Raw genomic sequence first — 25,234 nt, 5'->3', positions numbered from 1 at the left:
TAATAAAAGATCAGATATAAATATAATCAACGTGGAAACACGGATAAAGCCATGTTTTGAATTTAAGCATAAAAACTTAATTTATTTTTAAAAAATTACTGGATAAGAAGGCACAGTTCTCGTAAAGCATTTTCTTTAAAAAAAAAAAAAAGTTAACTACTCGTTGACTTATACGTTCACTTAAAATATGGCTAGCCTTTGATAAAAAGCGAAATCAGGAAACGCAGAACGAAACCTTAAACTTTTAATACAGCAAATAAAAGAAAGTCATATCACATTTCCTGAAAAACGTATATATTACACTGATTAATATTCATATATCGATGCCCACTTTTAATTACAAATCGTGCCAAGGATAATTTAAGAAATGTACGATTAACAACATAAAAATCTATATGAAAAAGTGGCTAATGATGCTTCATGAGAAAATCTTACTGAATTTTTCACATTTAGATATTACCTTTATATATTACTTGATAGTGCTTTAGATATTCATTTCACTTTAGATATTACATAATTTCAAAAATAGATGTAGGACCTGTGCATTATACAGAAGTAATGAAAAAGCAAAACGCGATGTGGTAAGAACCAATTGCAGCTTTAGAGAAAACTCCATTGCCATTACGCAAAGAAAAGCAACCATTACGCAAATAAACGCAAGAATTAGGTTGGAGTACGAAGCATAGAGCGTTTTACTCCCCCCTCCGCACGCGAAACGACGAAGACATACCCAAAAAAAATGCTTCTCTGTTTACAATTATCAATATTAAAATCTTCTTTGACAATTACGTTCATGACATAGTCAACTCGAATTTTATCGCAGATATTGCACATTACAGCCATAGTCGAACCGAATCGAAACTATCGAGAAAAGTCCCCAAGTCTCTGGATCTTCTAAGTAGGGGTGCTTGCCTAAACAGCCTTACCAGGCCGATCACCCTTCTGCATAGGACACAGGCCTGTTAAGGCTAGGCCTTATGTGGAAAACTTGCATTTGCCACACCTCCATCCAATATAAGTTCAAAATAATCGTGCAAGGCAAAACTGGTCGACACGAACTGAGATACAAACTCGCATTTGGGTCTGTATCTGAACAACCGTGGTATCTCCAAGTTAGCATGCATCTGGCCACAGGACCGCTGGAGAAAGAGTGTAGCGGAGAGCTCTGTACCCAAATCCCTGCATTGAAGAGCGCTCTAAATCCTAAGAAGGAGTTAACTATACATTAAGCGAAACATGGCCATCCAGATACAACCCCACATTCCTGTTCGTATCTGAACACACACACGAATTCGTGATTAGGCCTAAATTTTACACATTTGTTCACAATTGTAAAATGAGTTCTTTGCGATTACAGTACTCGAGAAAAATACATTCAATGAGATCTTATCCACAACAGGTTTTATCTTTCCTTGGGGAAATACCCAGGTGATTTTTCGTCATTTGGTTTACTGGCCAACTTTTGTACCCCTTTTCGAATCTAGAGATTGACACAAGTTGCTCATTTATTTCAACATTTGGTGTTTCTTTATACTAGTAACTATTTTACTGACCCACTTTCCAACTTCATTTAAAAAATGGCTATTTTAAACCGAAAATGTAACGTTTCCTGTTTATTTATTATCCTTTATGAAACCGCAGCGTAAAAGTGACCTTGGCTGTTATAATCAGTATGGCGCCAAAATTAAGGTGAGAGATTTGCCGGGGGCTATTCATTTCAAGTTGTGAAGTTACACACGACTTTGCTTGCTTTTGTCCTCTAAAATTTACACAATTGCATCTTAAAGTACTATTATTTCTGTATTACAACCATTTGCCTCGCACTAGAAAGCGAGAGTGGGCATTAACAACCATTAAATACTTAATTTGTCACAAAAAAAAATCATTGACCCAAATATTCCGGCCAGTCCCGAAATTTACAACGTAAATCAACTTGATTTACACTCACGAAATTCAATGTGATAATGAAAAAAATTGCGTTATTCAGTAAGAATAACTAACCCCAGGGGCTCACATTTGGTGAATATGGGCTTGGTACACCCAAGGCTCGCTCTCTCTCTGCAAAAATCCTTCTCGTATACATATATTTAATCCTCTGTGACAGCATAGCGGTTTCGCAACTTGCTTGAAGAGATCTATGTTTGAATCCCATAAAGGACAAAAGAGGAATTTCTAAAATATTTTGCAACGTTCACCACACTGTGCTCTGTGTATAGAATCGGATTGTTAATAAGAGGGGTTCCCGAAAAGTAAGGTACATTTTTTTCTTACTAATGGTGAAAGGGAATGAGATGAAACGTGGTGGACAGATAGACCCGTTAATAACGTTCAAAAAGACCGCCAGTGCAGTGTTGCGGTACTGTCGCCTCACAGCAGATTCCAGTTGCAAAATGGCGGCTACCGTGAGAGTGTGGTCCAAAACAGGTACAGTATTCGTGAAGTTATTCGCTTTTTGCAAGCAAAAGAGTCTTCACCAAGTGACATTCACCGTGAACTGGTTGCTAGGTATGGCGAAAAGGTGATGACAAAGAAGCAAGCGTGTTTTTGGTGCAATGAATTTAAAGCGGACCGTGTTGACATTGAAGATCGACATCGGGCAAGACAGAAGAAAACATTTCGCGAATTAAGAGCATCGTTCTTGAAAACAGGCGAGTGAAATTGCACAAATAGCGAACGTGAATAAGTTCACAAATGTCCTTGGCTTTCGAAAGGTGTGCTGCCGGTGGGTGCCCCGACAATTTTCAGAGGAAGACAGTGATAGCGTGTTTAGTGTCACTCTGCACCAGGGGTTCCGCCATCTCCGCGTAGTATACATTGTGGATGTGAAATAGAACACTGTCAATGCCAGAGGTTTAAAGGTATATGGATTTTGTATATGTGTAGTGTCGTGTACCGTTGTTCCTCTGGTCATTTAGCCGCTGGGCCCCTAATGGATCCACACTCCACCCCGTGGAGGCAGACCAAGTACACCAGTAAAAAAAAGTAAAAGTAAAGTGCAGCCATTATCAACCCACTGCAGGATGGAAGCCTCCTCAACAATTCATGTTGAGGGAAATGGACCATAATCTGCCACGCTGGTCCAGTGCGGGTTGGCAGATCGACCGTATTCAGCAGTCAGGGGCTTGAACCCCGGTCTACTCAAAGAGCGTGTGCTACTGCACTCCCGCTCCTGTCCACTCGGCTACATAGTTATTTACTCTGTTAGGTCCTGCCACAAAATTTTCTGAGGTTTCAGTGGCTAGGACCTAGAAAAAAAGAAAAAACCGCTATAGATAGGGATCAGCCAAAAGGAATACTGGTTGTGCGATTTGATGTTGTTATTAAGTTTTTGGGTGTAGGACTCAAGCAATTTAGAGATGGTTCAGAGGAGGACAAAGCAAAACGCATGGGGACGTGTCTGGAGAATCTGTTGTGATACAGCGACGAAGGAGAAGATTTTCTCGCTCGCACAGTCACAGCAGACGAAACGTAGGTTCATCACTTTACCCCGCAGAGCAAACAAGACTCCATGACCTGGAAACATTCACAATCTCCTCTGCGAAAAAAATTAACTGTTCTCAGTGTCCGAAAAGTCATGGCCACAGTGTTCTGGGATCGCTAAGGCGTTTTGATGGTGGATTTCTTACCAAAGGGAGGAACAATCAATGCACAGCTTTAATGTGCAACGTTGGAAAAACTGAAAGCCAACATTCGGCGCAAATGACCAGGACTCCTGACAAGCGTCGTGATTTTGTTGAACGACAACGCAACTGCACACACTGCCGACACCACTCGTGAGTGGCTGCGCCGTAATCGTTGGGAAACTATCACACCCCCCCGGGCCAGACTTAGCGCCTTCAGACTTCCATTTGTTTGGCCCTCTGAAAAGACACCTTTTCGTAAGCATTTCACCACGGATGAGGAGGTTCAGACAGTGCGATGTTGGTTACTGCGTGTGGGCACGGACTTCTTCAGTACTGGTATTGATAAATTGATCCATCGTTGGGACAAGTGGATCAATAAAACTAGAGACTGTAGAGAAGCAGTACATGTTCACTTCTTTCTTGCCGTGCAATTTCAACTTCGTATTATTAAACATCGAGAGAACAATGTGTTACCTTACTTTTCGGAAACCCCTCGTATATGCAAAAATGGCACAATATGGCCTAAGGCTGCTAATACGCCAAAAAACCAACATGCATGTACAATATTATTTAACTGCACTGTATATACGGCTCCAATTTCGCGTAACGATACGTGCGTATTCGCGAGAGTAAGGCTTAAATTTGTCGTCTGCAACAATCATTGACGTTCACTATAATTTTGCGATGGTAGGTCGAGTTCCTGTTACAAGATATTAAAAGTGATAAATTTTGTACATAATCAACAGCAATTAGAATCAACCGAATACCATAAAAGTCATTAACTCTTCACCCCACACTCACTTTCCCAGTCAATCTGCTGTTACCCGTGCCTGTATATTTAAACTTATGTGCTCATTTATTATACCTAAACTGACATCGCCTAAAAATCTCTCGTACTAATTTATATCCTTTTCGTCACTGGAATTAATTCGCTAATGAGATTAGAGTACATTGACCCAACGAAATTCTTTCATAACCGTTTTTTGTTTTTTTTTTGTCACTAGCTGTACATTCTTTATGAAGTGTCTCAGCCAACTAGTGTCCCCTAATGCAGCAAGCATTAGTGGACGCGGGTAACAGAGACAGTGAATTTATGTCGTAACAGATTAATAATAAAACTAGAAATGGAACTAACTCCAAAGTACAGTATTGACTTTGATGTCATGGGCAAATCCAATTGCATTAATATTAGGCATAAACCCAGGCCTGACGAGAGGGAATGGGGGAAGTTAGGAGTCTACAGTATTCGTGTCCGTAATTCTTCAGGGAGGGGAGGGGTTGGCCAAGACCTTAACATCATATCTTAAATAATTAAATTAATTTAATAATCAGTAAAAAATGAAACTTATTTTATTAATTTATCTTATTGACTTATATGAAAAGGCAGCAGACAAGACAATTCGACAAAAGTTTTCTACATGGTCGAATCTACGAAAAACCACAAATACGTTTGGAATGAGTTTGAAAGGGTAATGGGACAAGAGGTACGAAGAGCACAGCGCGTCTGATGTAGCGAAACCCCCAACATCGTTTCAGGGTCAGATAACAGCAGTGGTTAGAGGCTACGTGTAACTGTGGTGAGAAGTTATAAAACGAAACTATCAACAAGCAACTGTATGCAGTTGGTTTTTTTTTTTTTTTTTTATAAAAAAGTCCCGGATCCAACACAAAGAAACTGGGACCGCGGTCGCCTGCAGACTGCTACTAAAGTTACAAAGTGTTCCGGCACCCAAAATTGTACTCGGAAGTTGGGGAAGAAGGGGGGGGGGTTAATTTTTCAAGAACATCTGTAACCTCTAAAATACCCTTCATGGTTCATTTCATTTAAACAAAGTAATTAATAGTTAAAAATAATAAATACAGATTCCAGAGAAGAAAAACCAAACTCTCAACACGCAATTATACGATTAGCAGTAATATTACATAGCAACCAACTTCTTGTCCAACTATTCCCTTAATTTGCATTATTATTGCAAATAAAATTTCAGGCGCCAAGCAGCAATGCCCCCTACTGTTTCCAGCTTGAATTAGGTAAAAATTATTTTATAAAATAAGCTTTTAAGGTCTCGAAAAAGTTGGGGAAGGAAAAAAAATTGTTAAATTGATATAAATAAATAAAATCGAATTATATTTAATTAAATAAATGCTTTTCCTTTTGTGGGTTTATCCAGAAAATTCCAATGAGGAGTGGAAGTTGACAATTGACTAAGGTTATTATTTAATGGCGAGTGTGTGTGTGAGCGCTAAGCCCAGGGGAGGATTAAACTCTCCCTCTCATGGACACACCACTGTAGCTATTGCTGGACCAGAACTGTTTCAAGAGGGTCATAAATAGTGAACTATTGGTATCATATTTTAATTGTATTACCCTAATCATATAATTTCCTGTGTACACAGACGGGTGTCCTCAATGTTCCTACCACAGTGAAGCAATTGGCTTCACAAGAACCAAGTGGATAATTTGTAACTTTAGTAGTTTAATCTTTTGGGCCCCAACAGTTATTTCCTGTTATTACTACGCATATGGCCCTATTTAGAGTTCCCGACAATGTATTCATAAATTGAGATAGCATATGTAATGTGGTGTACGAAGTTGTTTATGAATATTTCTTTTCGAAAAAAAGTTTCAAATATGACATTGTCTACTATTTTTAGAACCATAAGACTTAACACAGTTGAAAGACTTAAGAGGAGGAAGCGGGTAACATTTTAATTGCAATTTCATCAGTATAGCAAATAAAATGAAACAAATTTTCTACAATTTTTGCTTATTTCATGATTAAAAAAACCAGAATCCATGAAATAAGTCATGGTAAAAAAAGCTAGAATCAGTGAAATAAGCAAAAATTGTATATAATTTTTGCTTATTTCATCTTTATAGTAGAGAAAATTCGATGCTTTTTCACCCACAAAATAATTTGCGGAAGTAATCATCGAAGAAACCCCAAAAAAGGTTGATATTTTAGAAAAAGTTGTCATTTCTCTTAATTTTCGTAACCATAATAAATAAAATATAATGCAATACTATTTCCCACTAATATAAATTGCATAATTACTTTCTTCCTTTTCAAAAGGAATTCCTTTCAAATTTTTACCAACTACGCTTTTTGTAAGAAAATTAAAAAACATTTTAGTCTGTATTTAAACTTGTATTTTAAAGCTTTCCACTACGACACAATAACTGTTCTCGCAGACTTCAAGGAATTCTTTACTAAAAAAACAAAAAATGCAATCCGGTTTTTATCATCTCATCTATACATTTTTTTTTTCTTCGTCTTAAACATTCCATCCGAAAACTGACCAGAATATATATTGAGTAAACTAACTGCTACAAACAATTGTTCTTCAATGTATGGATAATTTGGGGGGTGGGGTAGGAGTAACTTCTACTACTGATGTTCCACCTGTGGCCATCTTTCTCATCATCTTGTATGTGACTTTCTTTATAAAAAGATAAAAAATTGCTTGAAGCAATTTTCCATGTTTTTATAAAGGGTCATTATGTGATATTTGAGTACCGGAGGTTTTGATAATATCACTCTGTGGGTTGGAAGGCTGTAAATTCCCCATTAGAGTAGCTTTAGTGGTCTGGTGTAATAATGGCGCGTTTAATTTGATAAACTGTTGGTCCATTTACAGCGCATGCGTAGCTTACAAGTTTTAAGAAAGTTATTTTGATCACATTTGCGGAAGTCTACGTCCTACAGTTAATTCATTTCAATTTAACGAAAAAAAAACTAGTTGCTTTGTTTACAAAGCTCTCCAAGGCAACGAAGGTCATGACGTAACCGTTAGTCGTAAACTGGAAAAAACTCAAAAGTTCATCCATTGGAATGGAAGCCACTCCAACCGTCTTCCATATAGTGAACATATTAGCCATAAGGGCTCGAAAACATTGATTCTAAATGTACTACGAGGTTTGGCTTCGGTCAATGACACAAAAAAGTAAATTTATCCAGGCAACAGATGTCAAAAAACTTTGAAATCTGAGACTATTCTAAGTGCGTAGTTATGAATGTACGCTTATCTTTGGTTTTTTCCGGAAATAAAAAAAAAAAATTGTTATAATTTACTGTGGTTGGGACACGAGTCTCAGATGGGTCTCATTGAAAAATTGCTGGCTTTAGAAGTTCACATTATGATAACATGCGCGAAGCAACATAGCCGATTGTCACGATAACCAAAATAAACGAAAAATAAGTCAAAAGAAAAGATAAACTATTTATTGCAACGTCAAAATGATGGTTATCACAAAATCCTTTATGGTAAAAAGAAAGTCTGTATGAATGAAAAATAGGCTTCCCTACTGGCGACGAAAACCACCACATCATTTCTCATTAATTAATGAGAAATGTCACATGTCTTTCTTTGGATATGCTTTAAGAACCTACATACATGACAAAGTGGGACACCAATACGTTGGAAACAAGGGAAGTACTTTGTTAGACACAGAGAGAACTTAGAATAGCTTGATGAAACGTTGACAGCCTCAACTAATGCGTTGTCTATAAAAGACAACCAAGATTTGTGAGGAGGTGGATACAGGCAAGGCAGCAAACGAAAATGTGACATGGATATGGGGGAGGGGAAATCGGAAAATTCAATTCCAAAAAATGTCCCGCACACTCTTCTGAAAAAAGGATTATACTTGTAAATGGTGATTTTAAATTTAAAATGTTTTAATTTGTATAAGTTCCTTTATAATTTATGATCCAAAAATTTTTCAAATATTGCATCTGTAAGTCGAGAAGGGAACAAGAGAATAAAATTTCTACCACAGATTTTAAATGTTATTTTTTACATAGCTTCATATCTTTTACTAGAAAAAAAAAGATCCCTAGCTTTCATGATGCAAGTGCTCACCGCACTTAAAAAAAAAAAAAAAAAAGTTAAAATATGTTAATATTAATTTATTCATGTAAACAACGTAAATTAACGGAGGATTCCTTGTGGAGAAAGTTGACGAATACTTAATTGGATAAAATCCATATCTCCAGCTCAAGGAAATGCTGTTACAAGCAAGGCCGGAGCCAGCGTTTGTGGCGCCTGAGGCAAAACCTTGTAACGGCGCCTAATTCATATCGTATCTTACCACGTATATATATGCAGTAGCTATTCCAGTAGCGCCTATTTTAGGCGGCGCCTGTGGCAAATGCCTCACTTGCGCACCCCTAGCCTTGGGCCTGGTTACAGGAAACTGGACTTCTTAACCAGCTCTGCTCTGCTCCGCATAAAAGGTCTGTTATGGCTCATTGTGCTTTCTTGGGAAGGGTCTCGCTCATCAGGCTATACAGGACCTCAGAGGTCCACTTTGCACCAGGATATATACACTACGCTACCAGAAGTATTCGGACACGTCTGGAAAAACCAGTTTTAATAAATAAATTAAAAAGATAAAGCCACCTTAAAGTTGGCCTATCTCTAGGTCCAATGACACAGCCTCATCGCGGAACAAGAATTAGTGCATTTTTCCACAGGGTTGCCCCCAGTGCAACTGTAAAAGAAGGCATATTCCACACGCTGATCCAACGTTCATTTCATTCGAAAGATCGCATTCTGGACTGGCCAGAGGAATTGGCCTTCATTTTCCTTAAATCAGAATTTTATACTACTCGCTGTATGAAATGGAGCATTACTGTGCTGAACATAAAGGCTCCGATTTCCATAGAATGACTATAGTGCGGGCGCCACGAAATTGTAGTAAGATGTCTGTATACCAACCACTCAGCAGTGATGAGTTTTCAGGCACTAAACCAACGGTCACACTCCGAAGCACGAGAAACAGTGGAACACTGTTACCTATTTTTGGAACTTCACTGTGACGTAGTAGGTTTTAGGAGCATCAGCAACTAAGGCCATATTTCTCCCTGAATACTATCTGTAAACTGCGTGTGTTCTGTGGTCGATTCTCTGTTTGCTGGACGAAAATCCCGAGTTTCCGAGAGAAAAACTATGCTGCCCTCGCCTGAGACGGACTAACTCAGCCACGCTGTGAAAAAAGCCCATAAAAATTACCCACGTCATCGATGGGACTCGAGTTCTCATAGTCAACCATCTGATCCGAAGACTGCAACTACTCTTTACTCCATAATATAATTAACAAATAATTGAATTGAAAATTAACGAAAAACGAGATATTACAGCTTTTAAGTATTTAACTTACTTATTTAGGATCCCCAGATGCCACTCTTGTTTCAGCCCAAAAGGCGCCATTAGTGCTGAATACTCTTCAGATGAAAAACTAATTATTCCGTCTACTCATTTAAAAAGTTCAAAGTTCTTTATTTGGCATGCTTTGTGTTCGAGACGAGTGACATATGTCATTTACTTTTTTTAATAAACTTAGATGCAATAATGGGGAATCCCTTGTTTGGAGAAAATAACTACACATGCCATACCTGAAGGAGCATTATAATTTCAGAAATGTTCCTGGAGAGAAAAGAGGGCATTCTAAATTGATTGTTGACGCAATATTCATAACCTAGTTTATTCACCTAGTTTTAAGGGAGGGGGGGGGTCTTTAAACTTCTCCTGAAATGTATGTTCTCTCTTTATTTATTATTTTTTTTTAAAGATTGCTTAAAGTTTTAAACGTTTTATTAACTCTGAAATAATCACTGAGATAGGGTGGTTAAATCAGCATCGTATCTGGAGAAGATTTGAAATGGAATTTTAAAAGGAAAAAAAAAAAAAAAAAAAAAAAACGACTTGAAAACAGAAAAAATTGAACCCGAACATAATTTTATATCCCATATTGTATCTGTCATTTGTTGTCACTTTACTGGCTACAAAGAAGCCGAAACATTTTCTTTTCATCCCATTCGCAATGTTCAACCAAGCGAATACTGCACAAAAGAAATGAAAAATTCATTTGCAAACCTCATCGCTTTCAAATGTCATGATGTTCGCAGAAGTAGGCGGGTATATACATAAGATTAACACCGTAACTTTCCCTAGAGTTAAATAAAAAAAGAAAGAAAACCGAAAGAACAAAAATCGCTTTGGGCAATATTCGCCGGTCGTTACTCCAAAGGCAACTAGTAGTAGACTAGTCAGAAGAAACTCAAGGTTCTTGAACAATTTTGACAGATTCTTTTGACGATTTGGTCAGTTCGTTTTCAGTGAATTGATCTCTGCTATTAAAATCTAATATATTGTTTCTGGATATCTAGAATTCGGCGGAATAAATTTAAAAAAAAAATAAAAATATGCTTAAAACAACTTTCGAAGAAGTCAAACAAGTTTTTGAAAAAAATACAGGTATTGTAAAGACTGTCTAAATTGAAAGACACTGAATTGAAAGGCACCAAGACAGCAAACTGAACTGATTTGAATAGAATGAACTATAGCACAAACGTGTTAAGGAATGGACCATAAGAAAGCATTCATCATTTGGTTTTTCGCCTTCTACGAAATGAAGATTTTTTTAAAAAATTGTGGTAGACTGGTTAAGCAATGACTCATTAACTGACTCATTTCTTAACCAGTCTGTACCCCCTCCCAAATCCCAAGAAATTTAGGTTAATTATGTACTCCACTGTGTTTGAATATTGGCTCATAAGTCGAGGGTGGCATTCAGTTCTGAATCCAGACAGTTTTCTTGCTTCACTAATACAAAGAATTTTTATGATGGCTCAACTGCGCACGCGTAGACCTTCAAGAAGATTTGGTAATCTCGTCCCCTCCTCTTCGGGTATGCTGCCTGGTTTCAACGCTGATTTAGTACTACCAACAACTACAACTGAACGAGTACTGCTATAACCACGGGTTAACGAGATGCCTTCGAGCGATACCACAAATCTCATCCAATTATTTGAATAAGGTATTACTCTCGAAAGCCATAGCAAAGATAAATAGCCGGAGAGTGAACTTTAAAACTAATGCACCCAAATACCCTAGAAAGTATACCTACTCCTGCATAATAACATGCAGCCGATCTTCTATCTTTTAACTGTTGGCAATCTTTAAAAAGATGAAAGATCGAACCATTTTCTCGACAGCAGTTCAATTAGTAATGAAATCTGAGATTCTTCTTACTACATTTACCACTTTTTCTGTTGGATTACCCTGGTTATTGTGAACGCCAATATGGTATAATTTGGCCGCTTAAAAAACTTGCGCAGTACTTGCGCAGAGAACCACATTGGGACAGCAGTAGGAATCCAAACCGAAAATACACAAATATTCCTTTTACAGTCAAGTTATACAGATATTACGCGATATGCTTATTTATTAAAATGTCGTATAAAAAAATAATATCCCGCACAATTTAAAAACAAGATTCCTAAGGAAAAAAGACCACAATCGCTGCTGTAAATTTTGACGTTTCTGATAACGTTTGTCAATCCAGCAAACGTTATTCGAAAAGGGCAATGACAAGACTTTAAAAACTTGAATAAGAAAGACAGTAGCCAAGTACGCAAGTTACTGGGTTTTTTTCTCCATCTTATCAGATTTAAGTTAAAAGAAATAAATAATAAAAATAACACTGACAATATCTAGACACCAACACCATTAACTCTTAAGTGGTATGCCGAACTATATCTTCAAACAACAAGTTTTGAGAATAATTTTCCCTCATTTTCATGTAGTACATAAAACAACAAGTTGGGCAAGACAAAAGACAATTATCTGGTTGGATGCTTTTCACTCCACCTCTCAGGCAATGACCCATGAAACATTTCTAGGTAAGGATGTATTCAAATAGATCTAGTTTCTTCTGCCCGACATAGCCTTGGCAAGTTCAACCAGTCAGTGTTAAGGCCGGACAAGGCAGGCATACTGACATGTTTTAGTTCTTGAAGTATTTAAAAATTATCCTCCTTTTTTTTTTGGAAAAAACTGGATGAAAACGCAGACAATTTTTAGTTCATTTGAATAGACAAGTTCTTTGCTTGATATTTTTTTCCAGAAATTGTTCTAATAAATGGAAATAAAGTTGGCCATCACCAAGGAGGATTTACGGGTGCAATTGCTCCTGGGTAACAGGAGTCCTTAGGGTAGACGCCTAGGGCCACTGCCATTCTGGTTCCAGTGTTCAAAATCTGGCCATAATCACTGTACTCGCTGCAGTGCCAATGACCATTGGCCAAAGTCGCTGTAGCCAGACATACAATGCTGAGCTTAAAATTTCCTTTCAAAACAGGATCAAAAACTCTTCCTCTGTTGGCAGAGTAAACTTGCTCAACCGATATCATGGTTTAAGAGTTCGTTACTATTATTACAAAAGAACTAAATTTTTCTTTAGATGTATTTTAGAAATTCGCAAATACCGATGACCTCGTAATGATATCAAAGCAAGCATTCCTGTCTTACTTGTTAAAGAAGCAAGGCGCGGTAACGTTTTTTTAAATCTGCTTCAGAAAACCGGAGTCCAGACAGCGTTCCGAACTATCAAGTCACACACACCTACCTACCCAACGAGTATCCAAAAGATTTTGCAGTAACAATAACTTAAAATTATAGTCTTCGAAACTGGAAAGTTACATTTTTATTTGTTTTTAAATAGGTGCGACAGACGATTGAATGATACAATAAAATAAAAAAGTCGGTTGGTGAATAATTCATACCAATCTTTCGCATTCTGGGAACATGAATTCAGTAAATACTAATGTACATTAAGATCAGGGGAGTAATTAACATTTCGTCGCCCCTGGCACTAACAGTCATCCATTATTTCTCATTAAAATGCAACGCAACATAATAAATGACAATTTTGAAATTCATACAAGTCATGATTTATGATTAGATAAATATTTAATTATGCTCAATGGTAGAAAGTAAAAATGCAGACGCATATTTCAACTCCGACATATCACAAAATTTGTAACATTTAAAATTTGGCGTTTGCGTAGGCGTAAATCCGGCCTTGATCACATTTTGGCACGAATTACGTGTATACTTCACATCCGGGTTTATTTTAATATTTTTTAACTTAATGCAAGCTGGCACTGTTCTTTTGCTATTAGACGTATCTGATACTAAACGAAGTTTATAACTGTAGAACTTCCAAAAACTTTTTTTCAAGAAACTGGATAGAGTCCAACAGAGGGGTTTTCGATCCAGTAAAGCTTCCTCTTTTTTACTCCATTAATACATCCGCCCTTGTTTCTGAACGCTAGGATCTACCCTGCCGGATCCTGTTCGAACATAATTTTATTATATGAATTCAAGTCTCTCACAGAAATTCCCAGTTCAATTACGTGTATTTATTTCTTCAGTGCCTATACAGTATTTGAAAATATCGGAAAGGCCACAGGGGATTTCAGTTTCAACAATTCCCTCCCGCTGTCCGGATATGACGAGGTTTTCAACAGTAGTTTCAGTTGTTTGAAGGCTCTTTGGGAATAGCTTACTTTTGGTACGCCGATTCATTGTACTACTATGTATGATTAATTTTATTGAGTAATGTCTGAGGAAAGTTTCACTGTGTTTAAGGACGGTGCATTTTGCGCTGACCAAAAAACTCAGAATAACCCACGGGGAAAACCCTGCTCCCTCCTTCTGATAGGACCTAACTACAGCCTTGATTAAATCAATATCTATGAAATCCTCCAATGGTAGTTTAATTTTCACTGTTTACAACAGATGGCAATAAGGTGGCGATTTGGTTCGAATATCTGTTATTACAGGAGGTTCAGCTGTGTTATACATTTTTATTGTTAGTACTAGATGTATCCAATAGCGAGTAATTAAGTCATCTAGCTATTAGCGAAAAGGTTCCCCTTTAGCTCTAAAATCAGCCTGGGTTCGTCGTGGCATGGACTGAAACGAGGTGTCGAAAGCGTGCCACAGGGATGCTGATCGAGCTGACTCAATTGCTTCCCACAGTTCTTACAAATCGGATGGTTAAGGATCTACTCATCCTGTTCCTGGAACCAGTTCTGGCCTTATCTTGGAAAACGTTCTTCTAAAAGGATAATAGCATCTAAATGTTGCTCCACTGGTATTAATAAGGAACCCAATGTGCTCCACGAAAACACTTCCTTCACTAGCCTTGATAACATCTCGCAAGACCCGGTCCTGGTCTTGCCAGATGCTTGGTCTCTGGCAAGACCAAGTCCATGAACTCATGATGCTTTTCCCTAATATTCCCATCAGCGTGAAATAATAGGAACCGGGATTCTTCAGACCAGATAACGTTTTTCCAAATCCCCAACTGTCCAATGTTGGTGCTCCCGTGCACTAAAACCGTACCTTCTTGCTCACAAGAGAGTGTAACCTTGTTCGGTTGTCAGTTTCGACATATCCGCGACAAAGTACGACGAGTCATGAGTTCTGAAATGCCTCTTTGGTTACCATTGTCGGTCTGAGTTGCTATTTCACTGACCGTAGCCAAAGTCTTTTTAGCCTCTGTTAGCTTCTTGCATCAAAGAGCTATTTCCGATCCCAGATCGCCTTTGGCTGGTTATTATTCGGCTATTGGACCAATTGCAATACACAGTAAAAAGGGAAAACACCAGATGGGTTACAGTTTCCAAGATCTGGCGTCGACTACTACTCCACCTCAAAAGTCACGCAAACCTATTCTGACACTGTATGGCGCCCATACAACATTCCTTATCTGACCACCTGCTCTATATCACAGGGTACGCACATTTAATGCTGTTATTGAAGGAAACTTTTTATGAAAAATAATAAAAGTAGATGTACCCAATTTAGTGGGCATTCAGTGTATGGCATTTTATTTAATTCGCATAAGTATGAAAAGGATACAGCCGATTTTTATTCGGACCTAAACACGAGAAAAAATAAAAATAACTATATAACATAAAACTAAAAATATACATTAAAGTGAAAATTATCATACGATGAGATTACGAGCATAAGATTAACAGTTTAGCATACGATAAATATTCGTCTGCTAGATGTTTCTAATATTAGACTATTCAATAATGACTTTAATTAATTGTAATAACTTTTAAATTTATATTATCTGCCCTAATAATTTAATTAAAAAATAACAAATAATTATATTTTTAGCAAGAACTAATTCAATAACTGAACTTGGCCTGTTATAACGTAAGATCACTCATCGGTGAAGACAGGATATTAGAGCTGGAAAAGGAATTAGAAAATGTGAATTGGAATATCATCAGTTTGGCTGAAACAAGAAGAAGAAATGAATCACTTATAAGTTTATCAAGTGGAAATCTGCTGTACACCAATGGAAATAGTGAAAGGAGTGAAGGTGGAGTTGGGTTTCTGGTCCATAAAGATTTTAAAAACAACATTTTGGAATTCAAAAGTACATCACCAAGGGTGTCAAGACTAATATTCAAAATTTCTAAGAGGTACAAGCTAAAGATTATAATGATTTATGCACCAACATCGAGCCATGATGATGAAGAGGTTGAAGAAATGTACACCGCAATTGAGTCTTCTAGATGAGCAGAAAACCCACTACACTATCATTATGGGGGACTTCAATGCTAAGGTTGGAAAAAGACAAAGCAGTGCAGAAAGGGGAACTATAGGAAATTTTGGAATTGGTGAAAGAAATGAAAGAGGTGAAAGACTTGTGGAATTTGCAGAATCTCAAGGACTGTCAGTAATGAACACTTTTTTCAAGAAAAGGGTGAACAGAAAGTGGACATGGGAGTCCAGATGGATTAACTACTAATGAAATCAACTTCATCCTCACAAACAGAAGATATATTGTGAATGATGTTACCGTCCTAAATAAGGTAAATGTTGGAAGTGATCACAGAATGGTAAGATGTACACTTGATATAGATGTAGGAAAGGAAAGGAAAAAACTGACTCGAGTAAATAATACAAAAGGTCTTTGAGATAACAGAAGAGGAGAAAAAGCAGTATGTACTCGAACTTAACAAGTTTGAGCTTCTGCAGACTGCTCAGGACCAAGATATCGACGAGGAATATTACAACATTCTGAAAGTGATAAAGCCCAAGAAACCTATAGGGAAAAACAAATCCAAAGAAGAAAAAATTAGTCAAGAAACACTTGTCATGATGAACCGAAGACGACAAATGAAGAGCAAGAAAAACACTGACAGGGAGAAAATTGAGTATACTGAGTTATGCAAAGCCATTAGAAAGACTCAGAGGACATAAGATTTAACACAAGAAAAGTAGAACAAGCATTAAGGGAAAACAAAGGATTTAAATCAGCAGCCACGAGCAGTAATACAGAAAGACAAATGATACTGAAACTGAAGAACAGCGATGGTGTATGTACTTATAAACAGCAGAGAAGGCATAATTCAAATAGCAGAAGAATACTATAGAGAATTATACAAGGAGCGAGGGAATGATGCCAGCAGTGGGGAAGATTGATTGCAAAGTAGCAACACATACGACATACCCGATGTTCTTCCTGATGAGGTAGATCATGCATTGAAGAAAATGAAGAATCAGAAAGCCCCGGGGGAAGATGAAGTTATTGTAGAGTTGTTAAAATTGGGAGGAAGAGACATAACACAAAAACTGGCAAGGCTCTTCACAAAGTGCATTAGAAAAGGTGTGACGCCTAAGCAGTGGAATAATGCAATCATAGTTTTGCTGCATAAGAAAGGAGATAAATCAGAAATTGGAAATTATAGACCAATTAGCTTGTTATCCCACATCTAAAAGTTGTTCACAAGAGTCATTGCTAACAGATTAGAAAGAATACTTGATGAGAATCAACCGAAAGAGCAAGCTGGCTTTAGGACAGGATTCTCAACTATGGATCACTTTCACGTAATATCACAGCTAATGGAGAAAGCAAATGAATATAAAACACCATTATGCCTGGCATTTGTGGATTATGAAAAGGCATTTGACTCCATACAGCATAAGGCAATGTTTCGGGCACTGGAAAGACAAGGCATAGATACCCCATATATTATGATTTTGAAGAAAATATATGAGAGTGCTACCTCCTTTATTAGACTAGACAAAGACAATAGCAAATTTAAAATCGAGAAAGGAGTTCGACAAGGAGAAACAATATCTCCGAAGCTGTTTACTGCTGCCCTTAAGGAAGCTTTCAGAAGATTAGACTGGTCGCAGAAAGGAGTCAATGTGAACGGAGAGTACCTAAACCATTTACAGATGACATTGTGGTCATAAGACACGATCCCGAAGAATTAGAGGAAAATCTTAATCAGTTATGCACAGTTAGTAAGGATTTTGGACTAAAGATGAATATGGCTAAAACAAAAGTAATGATGAACAAGTATTCCACAGTAGGGAAATAATGATTGAAAGAGCAGTAATTGAAAAGGTGGAGTCATATACTTATCTGGGACAAGTTATTAGCTGTAATAATGATAAATGGCTGGAAGTCAAGAGAAGAATACATTTTGGATGGATAGCATTCAGGAAATATAGTCACATACTGAAGAGCAATATCCCAGTTTGTCTGAAACGTCAAATAATGAACCAATGTATACTCCCCACCATGACTTATGGAAGTGAAACTTGGGCACTCACCAAAAGAATGGAAGAGAAGCTGAGAACTACACAGCGAAGAATGGAACAGATTATATTGGGAATCAGACTGTTAGATAAGAAGAGAAACACATGGATTAAGCAGCAAACTCAAGTAAAGTACATTCTTATCAAAACTAAACTAAAATGGTCTTGGGCAGGCCACGTAGCTCGAAGACATGATGACAGATGGACTAAGAAAATAACAGAATGGTATCCAAGAGGAGCTAGAAAAAAACCTAGAAGAAAACCTGGAAGACAAAGGCGGAGATGGATAGATGAAATTCATGAGTTTGTGGGTAGTAAATGGATGGCCAGTGCTCAAAACAGAAGGAACTGGAAAGTTGCTGGAGAGGCCTTCATCCTGCAATGGATTGAAAATGGCTGATGATGATGAATTCAATAAATTCTCAAATTCTGTGTGTTTTAATTTCGAGGAGATAAGAGAGATTATTATAATACATAACGTATTATAATAAATAATATAATTACATTAATTTTTTTTCTGTTTATTATGTATTCAGATTCTCTACCAATAGAATCCAATTATGAATTTGTTGTGTGGTCTCAGAATCTCCAATTAACCGGAGGGTTGGAAAGACCGAACACTATAGATGGGGATATGTATTCAGATTCTCTACCAATAGGATTCAATTATGAATTGGTTTTATGATCTCCAATAACCATCGGGAGGGTTGGAAAGACCAAACGCTATAGATGGGGGAGGGGGCTATCCACGACCACTTCAAACACAACACCAGTTTCAAAGTACAACATGGGCCGTCGAACTATTTGCCAACCCTAGTTTAGAACATCGAATACATGATTAAGCTCTAATCAGTAAACAAAACTGAAAACACTTAATCTTAAATTTTAAGGAGAAAGAGAACTTAAAATTCTCCTAAATGCTGCAAAATCTAAAAGTATCAAAAACGCAAATATTGACTTATAATTTTTTTTTTTAAATTCAAACGCTAATCCCAAACATAAAATGAATAATTTAAAATAATATTCAAAAAGTTGCGCGAGCCAACTTGCAATTCCACCCATCTCTGGACAAAAAGACTCGCATAGAAAATAATTAAAAATAAATTCCAAAAATATTGTTAAGCCTAATCGGTTAATGATATCTGGGAGTCAAAGTTCGATTACCTTCTCTATCCGTAAGGAAACGTCGTGCAGGCTACTGGTACTGGAAGAGCGGCTAGATAAAGCCTCCTGGCCACCGCTACTACAACTTAAAGTACTTGTCAAACTTACAGTGTCTCTGGCCGGAGATTTGCGACAGTACGACGAAAGACTTGACGATGAGGCATGCACGTGCTTCAGCATCGCTCAACTAAAGACACATCCGTACGATAAACATATTTCCAAACTAGCGAAACAACCCGGTCACATCTTTTTGATTTAGTTTTTTCGGATCTCGCGCTACATAACTTTACACCATCACCACCGCATTGGCGTCCGTAACAACATAGTACGAAGTAATTGCGTAAATTAATCCGCACATAATAATAATTATCTGAAGATAAGTTCACTGTGATTTTCTACTTAAAATTAAGAGGGGAAAATAAAGTTCTCATTGAGCTTCGAACGCCAGTCTGTTCCCGTGCTTCCTGATCAACGAACTGAAGTAGCGCAGACGATGGCCGATGTTATGGATTTCAGCGGTATCCGATGAGGGCGCTGCAGTCACCCTGGGAAACAGGTGTGGTTAACGTGATCTTATGACAAGGGGAGGTAACTCATTTTGACACGCTAATGCGCCTATTAAAATTTCAAACGTTTCAATATTGAAATGGCTTATAAAAATTACTTATAGAAACGTAAGAGATTATACAATATTATCTGAGAATTTATTAGAGTATATATGCGATAAAGTGAATAAAAATATTGTTTCGAATTATACAATTTGAATAATAATAACCCTGAGAGAGAGTTAGAAGTTTTTCTATTATACTTAGGTTTTGCGAAGATGCATTTTTCAAAAGAAGGGCTCTAAATAGTTTTTGTTTTTCGTTAATTTTTTTCCGAAATGTTTTTCGCTTTAAAAATTAATTTAATTAGCAGGAAATGGGTTAAGAATTAATTTTATAGCAGCTGGAAATTTTATTTAATTAATTCTTTAATATACAAAAATCTTTAATAATTTACTACGACAGTTTTTGGTATTTAATGAGGCCATCTTTTCTTTTTTTCAATTCTGGTCAATCTTGTTCCAAATTTCTCATTTTTCGCATGAAGATATTTTACATGCAAAATAAACTTTAATGAAAATTTGTTGGGTTTTAGGCGCATCAGTGACTTAGACCATATTTGTGCCATTGTGTATTGTGTCTCAGCAAGTATGTGTTCAGGAAACGATTTGCATGTGTCGGGATGAAAAATCCGCACTACTTTACAGGGAAACCGTATTCCTTTCCCACCACATTGGCGAACAACCCAGACCTCTTCAAACAAGGGATAACTCACCAAACCACTACACTATCACGGAGGCATAACAAATTGATTCGCTGGTTAAAAACTGTTTATGGCCAAGAATCATGAACTCTAACGTAACAACTTTCAACACCTACGTGTGAATTCTAATATTTATTAATCTCGAAACACTTCTATTTCGGAAAGCTAACCCCAGGGGACTCACATCTGGTGAATATGGGCTTGGCACACCAAGGGTCCTAAGCTGGATATCATCATTCTTCCCTTTCTTGGTGATTTCCTTCTACTTTATTACAATTAAATTACGCACATATTCAACACTTTTCACATGGAATTAAGGCATATGAATGTTTCCTCCTTCTCGGTAAACTATTTCCCCTTACTCAGTTTTAGAGAATTCCTAACGGGTGGCATGCAACACTAACTTTTAGGAACAATGAGATTTTTATAATCTGTGATTATCGAAGCAAAGAAAGCAATGTATATTTGGATTAACTACGTTTTTATTTTATTATTTATTTTTTTAAATAATATTTCAATGTGTTCTTGATTGACAGTACGTAATAAGCCACATTGTTCATAATGAAAATCAAAATACCCAGTACCACAAAACATGCATCCTAACATTGACGCTCTGTCAACAGAGAGGAACTGGATTTGTGTGCATCAACACAAGCTAGCAATAGACGAAAGTCTGACACAGATTTCCGGTGACACCATAGGCTTGAAGCCTACATCCGCCACATGTGACGTCTCTAGATGCAATTAAATGATGAGCAGTGGAGGGGGATTAACATAATGAAGTAATGTATGTTGTCAATGCTCAAGGCCAGTTTATTTTAACCGTAACAACCACGTTACCGCCTTTCATTAAAAACTACATAAACCCCATAAGAAACATAGCAACCACATTTTTGAAAATTTTAATTTATTTTTATTTAAAAAAATAAGACGATTATTTCATAGTTTGTGCTAACATCGTTAGCCCTAAATTGATAAATTTAGTGCTAATGATGTTAGTGACAACTGAATATTAGTTACATGTTTAAAAAAAAATGGAAATATGACAGATTTTCAGCAGCAAAGAGAGGAGGGAAGTTCCATTACTGCGTATTTTAAAAGGTAACGTCTCATTAAGTTTATGCATTGTCACTCAAATTTCCAACATTACTGTTTCGTTCTAACCGGGTCACAGTCATATCCTGTATTATTTTTATTTCTTTATCTAATTTTATTAGCAGATAGACAAATGAAAATCAAATTATGAAAGTCAAAGGAAAAATGCGAAACTTCTGGCCCTTTGTTTATTTGTTCGAAAAATCTCGAAGAAATAAATTAATTTCATAAAAATCAAGCTTCACCAACCGTCTGAATCATAGTTTTATATGAACTGTTAATTATTTTTGTTATGAATTAATAAATATTTGCAAACATAGAATCTGGAAGTATCTATGATACTCTTTGGTCGACTAAGTTTTTCTACATTATAAAAGATAACTTGCATATCGTAATATTTATGGTTCCTTTAGCTTGAGGCTCGCACAATTTACTGTTTTTATTTCAGAACAAACTGGCAGTCAGAATGGTGAAGAAAGTTTTCATGAGCGAATCCCAAGCCAACCCTGAAGAAGTGAGGCCTAAATGAAAATACTATGACTTGAGGGTCAATAAAGAAAAATTGCACCGTGTCCCAAGCTCGTGATGACATGTGCCCATAGAAATAATCCTTTTATTCCTTTATATATGAATTCAGCAAGCTCGTGTTGACATGCATCCAGAGAAGTAATCCTTTATACAGCAAATGTGCATCAGACTTACCTCTAATATCACTTGAAAAGATGGTTATATTCCATCTGAAAAGATGGAATTATCGTACTTTGCATAAACCTATTAGTGCAAAGCAGGGGATACTGGAAGATGGGAAACTAACAGGAAGCTAATTCTTCCATATGGACAACGCTTGCTAGGGACGTAAGCAGAGGATAATTAAAAAAAAAAAAATTCTCTTTATACTCCAGGACTCCACATGATGTTGGAGGAGTTTTACAAGACAAAGAGAGAGCGAATACAAGTACATTACCGTATTAATCAGTCATGTGACTCGAAAAAAGGTCACCTCACAGAAATGTGCTATTGTACTCCCACACTGACTGTTCGGCTACATGTGAAAGGTACTTCAGAAAAAAACGTTTTATACTTTGATAAAAGTGTCTATAATCTTCAGGGAAATTTTACTGCTCTGAAAAGCAGAAATTTCGATAAATCGATTGTCAATATTGATATACCCATGCTCCTGCATATTTCTGTCTTTCTACTAATAAAGTTTCCGTTCCCCGAATATCTGCATATGTTCTTATTCGCTTCTCCAGAAGAGTGAAGTGCAATGTAAACTTGAAAACACTCTCTAGATTAAAAAGTTAAGTGTATTCGAGTATTAAAGATTTTAAAGAAATTGGCTTCATTTCAATACATTATACAGTGATATCATCTATGTGATCCCTTGTCAAGAAGGGTGTGATACCAGCTATGCGTATCTTCTGTGGGAACACAGTGCAAAGCCATATATCATTCTAAATGTCAAATCCATTGATGCTCATAGCTTTCAGTCCATGTTTATGACATAAACCATAAACTACGGTTTGACGGTGTCGCCATTGTAAAGAGACAACTTTTAAACGTAACCTGTTTGCATGCGAGATAATATCGATCAAGCGAGAACTTACTGCCATAAATGTCAAGCGCCCTTGTATTTTATTACCAGTCTGGAATCTCCAAAAGAAGAAGAAGAAAAAGGATTCTACCTTAAAAATCAAGAAGTGACTCAACCACAACTTTCTTCCGCTACCTTTCTTGCCACGAACAATCTGGTTTCTTTCTTGAAAACACATATATCAAAAAAGCACACTGTTCATACTTAGTTGGCCACGAATGGGAAATTCCCGCATCACCTCTTCCCCTTACTTTTCTGGCTTTTTTTTTTTTTCGGAGTTAGTTTCAACCAGTGTTATTATCTAAGCCTAAATTTTGAACTCAGTTTTGGTAAGACGAAATAGTGCAAGAAAGAGGACTTTTTTTGCATCAACGAAAAATAAATAAATAAAAAAAAGGGCTCCAGAAAGTTCTCACCTTCCTCTATTCGTTGAGAATGTGAACAGCAAATTCATCTAGTTGTGGTTTGTCGCGAGGCTTAATTTCCTAGTGACAAAGTGACAATTTTCACTTTGTAAGCATAAAGTTTCAATCTCTTGAGAACTACCCTGTACAAATTTACTGGCGGTATTTGCAGCTGTAGAGGCCCTCGTAGGTAGCACAGTTGATAGAATCGCCATCCTCCCCACGCCGGGTGGAAAAGACCTGAGTTTGAATCCCATCGATGACGTGAGGAATATTTACGGGCCTTTTTCACAACGTGACTGAATTAGTCGGTCTCAGGCCAGAGTAGCATGGTTTTTTCGTCCAGCAAACCGAAAATCGACCTCACAACACACGCAATTTACAGATAATATACACTGAGCAATATTGGCATTAGTCGCTGATGCTCCTAAAACCCTACAACAACAACAACAACAGCTGCAGGATTGCATGGTGGATAGGTTTTGTAGGACTTCGGGTAAAAACTAACTGAATTCCCGAAACTTTATCTACAGATAGATTAGGCCTGCCTGCTCCTTTCTGGTGCAGCGTACTGCCGGTTTCTTATTTATTGTTTTGCAGGTGGATCATTCTGGAATTCCAGTTGAAAACGTCTCTTTTACGGTCACTGGAGATTTGATATCCCACAGCCACAACACGCACGCACATTGCTTTCCTCCTGAACTGTCGCCATTTTAATGCTACATTGGCGTAATGCTTGTTGGGATCAAGGCTGCCAACCGCATGAAAAAAAAACTCATTGAGTTGCTTTGATAATTGCAGCAAACAATTTTAAGATTACAGGATATCATATGTATGAAGAAAAATGCATACATAGATTTTAGGCTTATCCATAATGGTAATTATCTGAAAAGTGACGTTTATAACTAGCGTCACTACCAACAGTTACATCATTTTTAAAAGGAGATATTGGTTCTGTTTCAGTCTCCCTTTATCTCTGATCTGAATCACTATTTTTTTTAATTGAACTATTTTTCAGTTGACTTGTAATTTCCGAATATTTCTCAGCAATGAGCTATTATTAATTATTAAAAATCGACAAATGAATGCTCATCGTTCCTGCTGATAAACTATTATAGAAGGTGTATCATAACATGTGGGACCTGCTTCAGGGATGGATTTAGGATTCCTATTTTGTACTCTGACAAGGGAGCTTGTTATTAACAATTTGAAACTGAGTATTTGCTGTGATAATGGAGGTTTATTCAAATCGAGAGACAGCAGACATGCATCTCATGTATGGACTTTCTAGATGCAATGCAGCCGAGGAAAGATGTCTGTACGCAGAAAACTTCCCTAATCGTAATTTGCTAAATAAGAAGATATATGAACGTCTTGCAGAAACTAGTTCATTCAGAAAACGAGTTTCAGTGGCGGTAGACACATCAGCACGAGAAATGTTGATTTGGAAGAATGAATCCTCAATCACATTGAAGAAAATGATGGTGACAGCAACCGAAAGATAGCAACAGCAGAGAACGTGAGACATATAACTGTGTGGAGAATTTTACGGGACCAACAGCTTTATCCATATCATCTTCAGAGAGTAAAAGGACTTACGAAAGCTGACTTCCCACCACGAG

At 37.1% G+C, this 25,234-nt stretch overlaps 1 protein-coding gene across 2 annotated transcripts in view; it reads right to left on the bottom strand.

The window, feature by feature from the left end:
* The window catches only part of rau (RA domain-containing protein rau), a 32,757-nt gene extending 13,155 nt beyond the window's left edge, over positions 1-19,602 (bottom strand). For both annotated transcript variants that reach the window (XM_090385467.1, XM_090385476.1), the window contains exon 1: positions 19,212-19,602. In XM_090385467.1, coding sequence (XP_090241593.1) covers positions 19,212-19,391 — 180 coding nt within the window. In that variant the 5' untranslated portion in view covers positions 19,392-19,602. The remainder of the gene's footprint in view (positions 1-19,211) is intronic.
* Between the last annotated feature and the right edge of the window lie 5,632 nt (positions 19,603-25,234).

The sequence above is a fragment of the Mastigoproctus giganteus genome, chromosome 1, assembly GCF_048544385.1.
Source record: "Mastigoproctus giganteus isolate SK-2022 chromosome 1, ASM4854438v1, whole genome shotgun sequence".
NCBI lineage: Eukaryota > Metazoa > Arthropoda > Arachnida > Uropygi > Thelyphonidae > Mastigoproctus > Mastigoproctus giganteus.
This window is presented reverse-complemented; position numbering and strand designations above follow the sequence as displayed.